Source organism: Mytilus galloprovincialis, chromosome 3 (assembly GCF_965363235.1).
Source record: "Mytilus galloprovincialis chromosome 3, xbMytGall1.hap1.1, whole genome shotgun sequence".
NCBI classification, from domain to species: domain Eukaryota; kingdom Metazoa; phylum Mollusca; class Bivalvia; order Mytilida; family Mytilidae; genus Mytilus; species Mytilus galloprovincialis.
In genome coordinates, this window is record NC_134840.1 from 37,356,749 (window position 1) to 37,370,781 (window position 14,033).

General features: G+C 31.3%; 2 protein-coding genes across 2 annotated transcripts in view; both read left to right on the forward strand.

Annotated features, from left to right (window-relative positions):
- LOC143067862 (ubiquinone biosynthesis monooxygenase COQ6, mitochondrial-like) overlaps positions 1-14,033 on the forward strand; it is a 43,081-nt gene that overhangs the window by 26,295 nt on the left and 2,753 nt on the right. The gene's annotated exons all lie outside the window — the stretch shown is intronic.
- LOC143067861 (uncharacterized) lies at positions 113-11,753 on the forward strand. The gene is made up of 9 exons (XM_076241445.1): positions 113-253; positions 3,491-3,773; positions 4,140-4,297; positions 5,158-5,282; positions 5,586-5,688; positions 6,809-6,895; positions 7,270-7,401; positions 8,211-8,427; positions 10,375-11,753. The coding sequence occupies exons 1-9, from the start codon at positions 113-115 to the stop codon at positions 10,848-10,850; spliced, it is 1,722 nt and encodes a 573-aa protein (XP_076097560.1). The 3' UTR covers positions 10,851-11,753.

Sequence of the window (14,033 nt, forward strand, 5' to 3'; positions counted from 1 at the left end):
TATCAGTCACAACGTCAATTTTTTTCGCGGAAAATTCGGATCGACGAATCAACGTTCGAGTTAATTGTTGACGTTTAAACGGGTTCGGGAAAGCAACGTCACATAGCTTGAAATGGAGACGGCGACGTGGGATTGTACTGTCGAAGACAAGAAGTTATATATCTGTGTGAATGGAAGAAAGATGGTTGGCGACGACGGGGAGTGTCTAGTATTGGAGGAAATTGGACATGGAAAGTCAGGTGTAGAGTTATGGGTAAGATTTGATCTTTTGTTTTCAAGTACAGACTGACTAACGGCACATTACATATTTAGGCCAATAATGAAAAAAATATATATATAGGACAAAATTGATACTCGAGTGATAAATAATGGCCTGTAAATAATTCCCTTTACCACCTTCCCTTTTAAATTAATGTTTAATGACTGAAAATGTATTTCACTACCGTGTGACACGGCTGCTGCATTGCGGAGGAATATACGAAGAAAAGAAAATGCTCAAAGGATTTTTTTTCGAGATTTTCAGCTATGTCGTAGATGTAAATTGGTAAATAGGAAAAATTCCGAATTGACTGACATACCTGATTTTAATTTATAGAAATACTGTGGTGCCGATTTTTGTGTAATGACCGGGAAATTAGATTTGAAAAAATCGCTAAGATGACCGTTAATCATTATCAAAATATAATGAAGAAATCCCAGAAATAATAAAAAAAACTTTTGACTTGTAGTTGGAGGCTGTACATCGCATTTTTTTAATTTTACTTGTAAGGTGTCATTTAATTTGCTTTTTTTGTTCCATGTTTTCTTCACTTGTTCATGTGCTTGTCTTGTTGCAAATTCAGTTTAAAAATTAAGCCCTCGACTGTAAAATAAAATACATATAGTGAACTATGTATTTGAAGCACGTCTTATTTTCTTTTACCTATAGGATAATACTCTCATATAAATACGTTCATACCAACACGATTAATCATTTGATAAAAGAAGTTGTAATATAAATACGGATATTTCTTAGAATTGACGGTCATTCTGTGAATGCAGTTACGGTCATCGGTCATCGATTTTTAGTTGAAATGATACTGGGACATTTTTTGAGTGTGAACTCACCTTTGTCCAACGACTGTGTACACGTTATCGTTTTTATGAATTGTTTTTGCGTGAACACTTTTTTGTGTAGTCATTACACAAAAATCGGAACCACAGTATTTCTATAAATTAAAATGTTTTATAAAATCGCTCATGGCTTTACTTGGTAATATTTTTTTTGAAAAATATCGCCTGATTTTAGTTGAAATGAAAGGACATTTCTTTAGTGAGAACTTACTTTTGATTGCTTGATTGTCGGTTGCTTAACGTTCAGTGGCAAATATTTCATGCATATTAAGGACGAGAACAAGTTCACGATAAATACGATAGGTAGGTCTTGTCATAATCTGATAATAGAGGCAATTTGGGATGATGGTCGGGGAAATTTGGACTGCCACTGGAAAATAAGGGTAAGTTGGATAGGGATAGAAATCTTGCCTTGCAACAGGCAACCTACGGACCCTCATTGAGTTGTTGCAAGGGTTCTTAACGTGCAAAGAGCGTGGCACTCTCTTTACACGAGACAATGGATTTAACGTCCCCATTCTGACCGGACGTGGCTGCGAACTAATACATCCCGCACAACCAAACGGACACTCCACTTCAGCAAGCGTTTTACTGCCGGTCGGGAGAAGACCGAGTGACCATATTTCTCTTCCCCAGTCACCCTTGGGGGAACTTACTTTTCTCCTATGACTGTAATGATGTTAGAAGAAACGATAGTCCATAAGAAGGCATTATTTTTAGAGGGTTAACATAATTCACATGCATGTAACACGGTTGATGTGTGTGATGCCCGAAAAGTCCGAGGTATAAAAAGACAGTAGACCAATAGAGATGTAGAAAATCTTCACGATGCGAAAAATATCAATATAAGGAGATGTGGTATGATTGCAAAGGAGACAGCTATCAACCCAAAGTTCAAATAAAGTTGATGGAAAGACCAGCTTACTAACGGAGATTTATATAGATCTTTGACATAAATATCTACAGTTGTTTCCCTTGATTTCTCTTGAAATGCAGATTACACTTTAAAATAATAATTTATATCGATAAAAATATAAATCTATAGAAATTTCACTGCTTACTATTATTCAATTGTTCCAGTAAAGTTTGAAATCTCCTCAACTACATCATAAAAAATTTATTTTGAAACTTATTTCAGACATCTGTACCTATTACACAACCGCACAATAACTTTAAATAACTAAATTTAAACACAAGAGTTAGAATAAAGATAAAAAAAAAAAAGAAAGGTTGGGATTGCTTTTGGGAGTTAAGATTCGAACAGTTGAGGAATTGGGGGCTAAAAAGGGGGCCAAATAAGCATTTTTCTTGGTTTTCGCACCATAACTTAAGTATAACTTAATAGAAATCTATGAAATTTAAACACAAGGTTTATGACCATAAAAGGAAGATTGGGATTGATTTTGGGAGTTTTGGTCCCAACAGTTAAGGAATAACGGGCCCAAAGGGCCCAAAGTTAAACTTTGTTTGATTTCATCAAAAATTAAATGATTGGGGTTCTTTGATATGCCGAATCTAACTGTGTATGTAGATTATTAATTTTTGGTCCCATTTTCCAATTGGTCTACATTTAGGTCAATAGGGTCCAAAATTAAACTTAGTTTGATTTTAACAAAAATTGAATTCAAGTTGGTCCAGATCGGGGTCCAATATTAAACTGTGTTTGATTTCATCAAAAGTTGAATAATTGGGGTTCTTTGATATGCCAAATCTAACTGTGTATGTAGATTCTTAATTTTTAGGTCCCGTTTTCAAATTAGTCTACATTAAGGTCCAAAGGGTCCAAAATTAAACTTAGTTTGATTTCAACAAAAATTGAATCCTTGTGGTTCTTTGATATGCTGAATCTAAAAATGTACTTAGATTTTTTATTATTGGCCCAGTTTTCAAGTTGGCCCAAATCAGGGTCCAAAATCAAACTTTGTGTGATTTCATCAAAAATTGAATAATTGGGGTTCTTTGATATGCCAAATCTAACTGTGTATGAAGATTCTTAATTTTTGGTCCAGTTTTCAAATTAGTCTACATAAAGGTCCAAAGGGTCCAAAATTAAACTTAGTTTGATTTTAACAAAAATTGAATCCTTGTGGTTCTTTAATATGCTGAATCTAAAAATGTCCTTAGATTTCTTGTTATTGGCCCAGTTTTCAAGTTGGACCAAATCGGGGTCCAAAATCAAACTTTGTTTGTTTGTGGCTTTAAAAAGAGAAAATCTATCTGACCCTCAATTTCTTTTATTTCGATATCTTTACCTTCTGTCCATTTTGACCAAAATTTTTAGATGATTGCTTGGAGTTGTACATATAATACCTCATTAGACATGATAACTTTCTTTTAAATTTCATATTGTACACAGTTATTATAATCTATATTTCAGGTTAAGTTTAATGGAGCAAAATTTGGTAGAAACCTTCTACTCAAAAATTTATCTCCCAAATCTGAGTTCCTTCCTAGAATAACATCTGTCACAGAATTGATTGACAAAATAATGATTAAATGTCCATGGGTAGAGGTGCGGAAAAGGAAACGGAAACAAACAGATAAACAGGAGAAAGAAACCAATACAAAGAATGCCAGAGTGGTTATAGACACACCAGTTGATTCCATTGAGTTTGATATGAGCACTCTATCTCCTCAACCAATGAAGGATAACTACTTAGGTTAGTATAAATAAAATGTATTTTACTAGGTTTGATTAAGTTGCAACTTTGTAAAAATGTAAAATATGAAAGACAACTGATAATTAAATAATACAAAAACAAAATGTGTGTACTGTTCAATTCATAAAACACACAATTCATACTCAGATAATGGTAATCCTGTAGTTGATAGACTTAAAACTTTAAACAGTTTAAAATATGAACATAAGATCTAAAAATAAATGCAGTTTGTTTCATCAAGTTGAAAACATTTTAAAGGTTTTCCCTATAGGCTACCCTTAGCCTCATAATGTATAGTTTTAAACTGAATTATGTAGATTCTAAAGAATACAATGGTTTTGTAATTTGGTGCCTTCTATATTTTAGGAATGTTTGAGGTTAATGTTCTCACACTGATGCCTCCACCAGAAAAGTATCTAGTTAGAAAGATGAATCATGATTGGGTCAGTTTATTGAGACAAAAAATTATGCTGCAACCAAATGTTATTTCAACAATATTCCCTGTGATGATTAATCCAGTTCAGGTAAGATACATGTTTACATATATAACAAGTCAAAAAGGGTACAGATATGTACAGTCTTCAACAATGAGCAAGTCCATATCACATAGTCAGCTTTAAAAGGCCCTGAAATGATAATGTGAAACAATTCAAACAAGAAAAAGAAAATTTATTATAACTGTTTAAGGTAGATAGGGTGTCTTCCTCCATTTTGGATTTTGAAATACCAGATAACAAGGTCTAGATTTTTGATGAAATATGCAAATTTTGAAATTAGTAGGTAATTCATGAGTAAGATTTTTCATTATATAGAATATGCCAGGTTTTATCATATTTATGATTGTATTTTACCCAAAAAACCAAACTTTTGTTTGATTCATTTTTTACCAACTTTGCCAAATAAGGGGAGACAACTCAAATGAAAGGGCAGATAATTCAGATAGTGTTACTTTTACAATAGAATGTGTTAGGAATTTACCCATTTTATTATGTAGCAAGAAAACAAGTCCGGTGACCTTTTTTCTTCTTCTTGTCTGAAAGAATAATATTGGAGCTATCTTCTCATATTTTATCTCAAAATTCTATGGTGAAGTTTTAGTTTTATGACCGAAAATTGGGTTTTCCATGCACAATATATCCAAAATTTGACAATATTGCACAACCTGTAGTGTGAAAATTAGTCCGGTGACCCATTCTTTTTATTAATGTTCTTAAACAAGCAGGATATAAACTACATTTTGGCAAATTATTAAGAAATTCTATGGATTATAATTTAAACACCCCATCTACCTTAAAACTAAATTTAATCAAAATCATTAGATTTTTAAGATATCACACTTCATGTTTTCTATAAGTGTCTGAAGGACCAGTTCATGTGTTTTCAGGTGAAGGAAAGGTCTGATTTTTTAGCAGAAAAGTTGTCAGCGTACCAACTATGGACATTAGGAGGCAATCACTTACGAGCAGCCATGCAGAACATGGCAAAGGATGTTTACTTGAATGAAATAAGGTATTAATTTGTTTTTAATGTTCCTATATTTTCATATTTGTTATACGGTAATAACTGAATTGTGTAATTATAACTGTTATCTATAAATTTTATGCATGACAGGATTCATGTGGAGAAGTCAAGGCATGCTTTTGCTTTGTTTATGTTTATAAATTTATGATAAGATCAGTATCCACTATTAGCTATTACTATGTACAAGCATTATCACAGTTCTTTTTGCCAAAAAGGATAAATTAAAGTTGTAAAATTTCAAGTGTTTTATGTCTCATCTTACAATTTGTCTAAATATGTTTTTCTTTTTAGAAATGTTCAAATTCACCTGTACTGTGGTCTTACAGAAGGAGAAGCAATGACAATTTCCAACCTGCACAATGGATCACAGACTTCCCTTAAACCAACATTTCAGGTGAGATCAAAGTAATCATTAAGCCTTAAGGGGGCTCGCTCACAGGTATAATTTTTTTTTTAATAGGATTTTTGTATACTGTTCTATAAATGAACTTTATCATATACTGATTATGAAAAAATGAAGAAAAAAAATGGGATCACCATACATTAAGCTCACAATCTACCTCTGAAAGCAGCATATATTTTTGTTTATGTCCTTCCTTCCTGTTGGACTAATAGGAGAAATAGAGGTAATATCGAAATAAAAAATAGACTAAATAACAGAAATCACTTAAATATTACAATTGTTTTGTTTATGTACAGTTTATTTGAAAACAATGATAAAAAAAAAGAGGTCACTGATGAGTTAAAAAAGATATTTCCATTTGAATGCAAAGAAATGGCAGTTTTTCATTAACGGGAGGTAATTTGGAGCTTTTTCAATGATATAAACATTTAAAAATTCATCTGGTGTCAAACTGAATAGATTTGTTTAATTAATTTTTGTACCATATCATAAAGTTATAACTTACAGTGTAATAAATAAAATTTGTAATGAAATACTATATGGTTCATTTTTTGAAGATTATTTTTACCCGCGAGCCTCCTTAATAAAATTAAAATGTTATGTTGTCACTCATAATGGTTATATTAACAGCATTAATGTTACCATTCCCTCAATTGTTGTATATGCAACATTTTGTTTTTCAGTTAAAAAAAATATTTTCTTAAATGACAGTTTTATCGATAATGTACACAAAACATTTAAATTGTAATTACTCAGTAATAGCATTTGCTAAATACAGTTTCCTAAAAAAAAATATATACTTTAAATAGATAAATAAAGGATTTTATTATTGTGTCTCGTTTGACGGTCAGAAAACGAGACATAGGTATGCTGTTTCCAGAGTCGGTGGCATTGACAATGTATAAGTTTGTGATTAGGTCTAGTTTACCACTAGTGGTAAGTCAAAAATATTTGGTATGCAGTTGTCATAGTATTGTTACATCTCTTAACACTTTACAATATTTGGTATGGGGAGAATGTGGTTTAATAAATGCATTGTAATGAAAAGTAATAATAATAAGTTATAAATAGTTGGTTAAGCTTTGAATAGTGTGTTTATTTATATATTCAGGATAATGTTTACCAGGCATTAAAAATGAAAGATTCAACAGACTTGTCAGCAGATGTTGCTCAAATGTTGGGTGAAATAGAAATGAAGGTAAGATCATTTTCATATCTGGTTTTACTATGTCTTATGATTTAAAAATGTTATGAGGCTAAATAAAATTGGTACATGATTAAACAAAACAAAACAATCTTGCACTTGTGATTGACATTTATTACAAGTATATACTGGGATAATTTTGCAGAAGGTAAATTTATTAGCTTACTTTTGCATAAAGAACATAATTGCTAAAATAAATTTCCACCATTTTAAAAGTGTATATGCATAAAAGGCACAGGCACTTGTTTTTTTCTAAGACAAGTGCCTGTGATAAAAGGTATTGATGTCAATTTTGAATCATCAAAATTTGGTAAAGCATATTGTAAACCAATCAAACAAAACTATAATCAACACTGGTTTTATTTTAGGAAATTGCAAAAGAAAGTGTGGGAACTGTAGTAAGTGTTGCACGTTATGGGCAAGAAAACATCAAACTATTCAACCTACTGGTTAAAAAGTTCCAACAAAAGAATGGAACTTTTAAAAGCATTCCTCAAGCTGTAAGTATAGATAAAAATATGAAAACCTTTGTAGGAAATCAAATAATTGAATTGTGGTTAAATTCATACACCAACAGTTTAAAATCAACCAAATGGCATTGATGAGTAAAAAATTGCCTTTTCAGAATCTGAAGGACTATGGGTAATCTCATTGTTCGTACACCGAAATGAAAATAATTTTACGTCATTGGTTGAATTTCTATTAAGTTTTGGTGTACGCTTTTTGAAATATTGTTAAGAATGTATTAGATTCTGAAAAGTCAAATTGAGATCAATGAATGAGCACTTTTAAAATGTGTATGATAATGACTTCCTGTTTGCTGATTCATAGCATAATATTGATTTTTTGGACAAAATAAAACTTCTCTCACAAATTCTTAAGTACAATGTACTACCAAACCAAAAGACTTATTAAAATCTCCATCACTCTGCTCTTCCGAATTTACATCTTTTACTAGGACTTATTTTCTTTAGAACAGTAACGGTAAACATTTCATTATTAAGAAAAGACTACATTTGAACCTTCCTGGGATTAATATTAAATGGGTATTAAGCCTCACATGTTACCTTTGAGCTCTTCAACAATGAGAAAAAACAGATCCATACAGAATGTTTAAGAAATCCCAAAATGACTAATGATAAAACATTAAGAATAAGAAAACGTGTGTCACCTGCAGTTTTATAGAATTAAGTTAATGTTATTAATTTAATTTAGATGAGTATGTGTAAATGAATTTTACTTTTATTATTGCTGAACTATTGTTTGAATGTAAGTTTCATACATTTCATGACATATACTCATATTTCAGTTGTTTAAGGAGTTGCAAGGAATTAAAGACTTGAAAAGAACAAGCTTTTTACAAGAGGCATTGGAAACCTCACTTAAAGATTCTACCGCAAAAGTCAAAACTGCAAAAAAAAAGAAGAAATTGGAAGAGTGCATGCTAACCATAACAAAAAGCAAAACAATGGACCAGTGCAGAGAAACATATCCAGATCACTGTGATGGGATAGACAAATTTTTAGGTACAATTTGCTATTTATTTATATTCAAGAGATACCAATCTTCATTAAAAATGGTTAATAGGTGTGATGGATACTTTTTAAACTGTATCCTAAAAATAATTTGGTGACTGGATTATATGGTTTTCTGTTTAGAATGGATATAATTAAAATAGCAGCACACATTTTTGTAAGAGTAAATGTAGAGTATTGGTTTGTACAAATATGAAACTGATAAGCTGCTTTAGGCGAAAATATAGTTTGTTATATAATATGAACTTTATTGGGGGCCTTTTATAGCTGACTATGCGGTATGGGCTTTGCTCACTAATGAAGGCCGTACAGTGACCTATAGTTGTTAATGTCTGTGTTATTTTGGTCTTTTGTGGATAGTTGTCTCATTGGCAATCATACCACATCTTCTTTTTTATATTTGTCTTTTGTTGAATACCATACATTCACTTTGTATCTCTGGTTGAGTTTTGTTTTGTTGTTTTGCTGTCTGATTTATCAGTATCAGCAGCCTCATTAAGGATGTTTGCTTGTAATATTTTGGATTTTTTGTCAGTTTTTTGAAATCCTTAAAAAAAATTGCCCATGAACCCCCATTTTTCTTTTCATAAATCTTTTACATGTATAATTATATGCCATTTGTAAAAGTTTTATAAAATTTTATTTATTTTTTAATAGTTTTTGAGAACTTTAACAGGTCAATGATAAGGCTAAGAAAAATCAAGAGAAAACATTTTCCCGCCAAAATTTAGACGACTCTTATCTCAAAAACAAGCACATTGACCCCTATTTTTTTTTTGCTTCTTCAATTTATCCCCTATCAATATATACTAGTTTTAAGAAAAGTTATTTATTTTGAAACTGAGCAGCAAACTTCCTTAAATCTCATCTTACTTTAAATTAACACATCATAGATACCAGGATTTAATTTTGTATTTAAGCCAGATGTAGTTTTTTCTTCAAAAGACTCTCAATTTTCGTATTCACATGTTTATATTGAAACATTATGTGATTTAGGGAGCTACCAATTGATTTTTATGGGGTCTAGGATGAAATTTGAAAAAAATAGGCAGGACAGGAGTTTTGAGTAAAAAAAAAAATGCAAGATGAGACACTTGCAAAAAAAAAAAAAAGGCAGGACGACAATTTAGGTAAAAAAAGTCAGGATAAACTAAAAAAAAAAAAGGCAGGACTGAATAGAGTGAAAAATAAAAAGGCAGGACAGAGATTACAGCTAAAAAAAAGGCAGGACAAAATTTTTCATCCTAGCCCCCCCTATAAAAATCAAATGGTAGCTCATTTACAAATCAAGATCAGAATTGATATTGACTGAATTTTAATTGATCCTTTTAAGTTTATGTGATACTTGGAGTAAAGCTTTATATTTAGGACTATTAAAATAATATCAATGATTAGTAAATAAGAAAAGACATTTCAGCGTGTACACTCTTGTTTTCTACAAATCAAAGTGGTGATAGGATTTTCCAAACTGGTTTATTATAGAAGTATAATACATAGGAATCATGATGCATAAATATAGGAAGATGTGGTGTGAGTGCCAATGAGACAACTCTCCATACAAATAACAATTTAAAAAGTAAACCATTATAGGTTAAAGTACGGCCTTCAACACGGAGCCTTGGCTCACACCGAACAACAAGCTATAAAGGGCCCCAAAATTACTAGTGTAAAACCATTCAAACGGGAAAACCAACAGTCTAATCTATATAAACAAAACGAGAAACGAGAAACACGTATATATTACATAAACAAACGACAGCTACTGTACATCAGATTCTTGACTTAGGACAGGTGCAAACATTTGCAGCGGGATTAAACATGATGCAGACTGATTGAAGGTTAAGAGCCTCTGAAATATAAGGTATTTTATAATAAGTTAATTGATGTTGTACACAGTCATGACCAACTGTTTTAATAATTTTTTATTTTTTTTTGCAGATTTAGATATTACAAAAAATTGCATTCCATCATCTTTTGTTAGTTACTGCCAAGAAGCCGTGGACACAGCGGATCTGGACAACACCATTCCTGAAGATTTCAGTCCAGAAATAAACATTAACATTAATCTGAATGGAACCAATATAACAAGCAATACAATTGTAAATAATATCATCAATCATGTAAAGAAACATACACTAAAAAAATTATTGAGTAAAAAAAAATATATTTTGGAATCTATTGTTGATAAAAATGATGTATGTGATAATGATAATAATGATATTTGTGATAGTTATACTGATGATATTTGTGATAGTGATAATCATGATAATACTGCAGATGATTCTGGATTTCCAGATACCTCTGAAATGATTAATAGCACGTTTGATTTAAATAGTACATGTACAGATAGTAATGCTGAAACCCAGCAACCTGAAAACTCTAGTATTGTATCTCAGGACTTATTTGTCGATTGACATTGTTTACCTTAATTTAAGGATGTACTTAGGTGAGGTATTGGAATAAGTGTTCAAACTCCTTGATGTTTTTCCATATGATATAAGGTGAAATGTTTTGCCCCATAACACCTACATGACCTATTTATCTTTTAACATAACACTTTATAGCTCATAAAAGATTATTTGACAAAATTTGTGCAGATTCTTGATTTTCTCTCTTTTGATTGGAGACCAAAACAATACCAATGCAAACATGATGTAAAAGTCCAAATCAGCCTTTTCCAGCCAATTTTATAAATCAAATATTTTGAAAAAAGAGCTCCATGACCTATCAATATGTACCGATTATCAGGTTATCTGCATGTTGATATTGTAAAATATCAGCTGCGAGACATAATATGAAGCTTTTTGTCGAGTGAGCTTTCATATAATGTCAAGCAGCTGATATTTCACAATATCAATATGCAGATATTGTGATAATCGATTTATCGGGCTATATTTGCGTGTTTCAGAAGTGTTTTCTTTGTTTCACCAGCACACAAAAGATGACTTGATAAGTTTGGGTCAAAGTTATTAACGTCGGTTCAAACATTATGATGTCGCTAATATGTACGGGTCAAAGTATTTGACGTCACAAAGACATGATATTGAATAATATTAAGAGCTGAACAGAGTGATATAGACAGTGGGACGACCGATAATTTTAGCTTATTTTGATCCTGAACTGATACTCTTCCAGCTAAAGGTATCAAAATTGAATTCTTGAATTATGTAACTTTACATCAGATTGCCTAAGTACAACCTAAACAAAATTATTAATCAAACAATTGAATCATTAATAAGACTTATAAGTTACTTGAAGTACAATATGTGTAAAAGTCATATAGAATGTATCAAATTAATAAATTATTATCAAATTAATACATGTCATTTTATTGATAATACCAGAGGAGTATCTGCTGAACAGAATAAAAGAGCATCTAAAATTAAAAATGTATATAATGTAGACATTAATAATCAAAGGAATAGGTAGTGTGCTGTATAATAACTGGGATATTTAACTCTTGTTTAGTAGCTGTAAGAACATATTGGTATGTGAATCTTGTTATGTAAGCTCTTCTGTGTTGTTCAAAGTGAAGATCTGTAATGTAATCTCATCTCATTTGGGACCCAGTTAAATCTTGGCTTTTGAACTGAATGCATTCTTGGAAAGATTTTTGCAAAGGCTACACTGTAATATGGGATTTGTTTGAAAATGCCCTTCATTATGGAATTCCAAGGAATGATGTGACATTTTTTTCTCGTTTAATGGTTTGATAAGTAAAATGGTAAAAGACTTCTTCATACACAGACAATTTTAATATACCTTCAAATTACAAAGGTGTATCAATATTCACATAGACATGTAGGTAGATATACTATATAAATCATCAGACATGTACGAAAACAAACCAATACACATTATGATTATATTGATGTGTACAGTTAATTATACATATTTTCCTAGTTCTTGTTACAAGAAATTATTGGAAATTATTGGAAATTGCATACCATCTACAGGGAAGCTTGATATTCAGCTTGTTTGAATTACCCTAAATACTGTTTATAAATACAGTCAATATATCATCAAAGAATTATGTATGTGGTAGCAGTCTTTGACCATTCCAGAAAAGTCAATGTGCTGTTACCATGGTTTATGTAGTGTTACAATTCCAGAATGGTCGGCATGTAGTTGTCATTCCATAAAAGTAAATTCCAGACTGGTCAATGTAGTGTTACCATTCCAGAATGGTCCATGTAGTGTTACCATTCCAGAATGGTCAATGTAGTGTTACCATTCCAGAATGGTCCATGTAGAGTTACCATTCCAGAATGGTCGATGTAGTGTTACCATTCCAGAATGGTCCATGTAGTGTTACTATTCCAGAATGGTCCATGTAGAGTTACCATTCCAGAATGGTCGATGTAGAGTTACCATTCCAGAATGGTCGATGTAGTGTTACCATTCCAGAATGGTCGATGTAGTGTTACCATTCCAGAATGGTCGATGTAGTGTTACCATTCCAGAATGGTCAATGTAGTGTTACCATTCCAGAATGGTCGATGTTGTGTTACCAGTCCAAAATGGTCAATGTAGTGTTACCATACATACATGATCACAGTGTTGTGACCATACATACATGATCACAAAATAGTTTGTGGCCAATGGAAAGCCTTTTTTTTAAGAAGAAAACTAATAACAATGCTACAGTAACAGCCCATGATCCCATGATCTAAACCGTTTCATTTCTAGAATTTTTAATAAACTCCTAATTTAAATAATTCTCTGTTAATAGTGCCTGTGAAAATGTTTAACCTGCTGCATTTGTTTGCACCTATCATAAGTCAGGAATCTGTTGTTCAGTGGATGCAGTTTGTCGATGTGGTTTATAAGTGTTTCTCCTTTCTTATATAGATTAAACTGATGGTTTCCCTGTTTGAATTGTTTTACACTAGTCATTTTGGGACCCTTAATAGCTTGCTGTTTGGCTGAAATAAACTTTAAACTCTTCTGAATGTCTTTTATTAAGGTATTCATTTTTTACAATTTAGTATAATCAGGTATATATCAGGTAAAAACCTCATGTGAGATATCCACCCATCAAATGAAAGAGTTAGCAGGCCGCAACAGTTGGTTTTCTGAATCTTACATACATCCATATTCAGTATGTAGATGCAGCTTGAAAAGGCTTTTTTTAGAGGAACAAAATTAAAGCTTTCCCTAGGACAAAAGTCCCCCTATTTAGCATGTCTTGAATTTTTAAAGGAATTTCATGTTATTTTTTCCTAATAAAATTTTTATTTTTTTATTTTATCTGCATTATATTGAATTCATAAGCAACTGGATATATATTTCATTTACAAATGCATTATTATTATAATAGAAGATAATCAGGAAAGTTAAATTGAACAGCAGTTAAGAAAATATCCTTAATAATTGCACTAACAATGAAAGTGTTTTTAATTGAAGACATAACAACAAGCTCTCTTTTCTTTTCATATTCTTTGAAGATATAGCAATAAGCTTTCTGTTGTATTCTTGTTCTTTGAAGTATGTAGTGTATACTTTGCATTTCCTTAAATAAACATTTCAATTGTTTGCCACTTATTGAAGTTCTAAATATAACTTAGAGTATATATTTTGCCTACAACAACATTTAC

Bases quoted from the DNA above. Each gene is read 5' to 3' on its own strand.
- LOC143067861 (XM_076241445.1), top strand. From the start codon at position 113: ATGGAGACGGCGACGTGGGATTGTACTGTCGAAGACAAGAAGTTATAT. The intron at 254-3,490 runs GTAAGATTTGAT...TCTATATTTCAG, and splicing joins AGTCAGGTGTAGAGTTATGG to GTTAAGTTTAATGGAGCAAA. The intron at 5,283-5,585 runs GTATTAATTTGT...TTTTCTTTTTAG, and splicing joins GTTTACTTGAATGAAATAAG to AAATGTTCAAATTCACCTGT.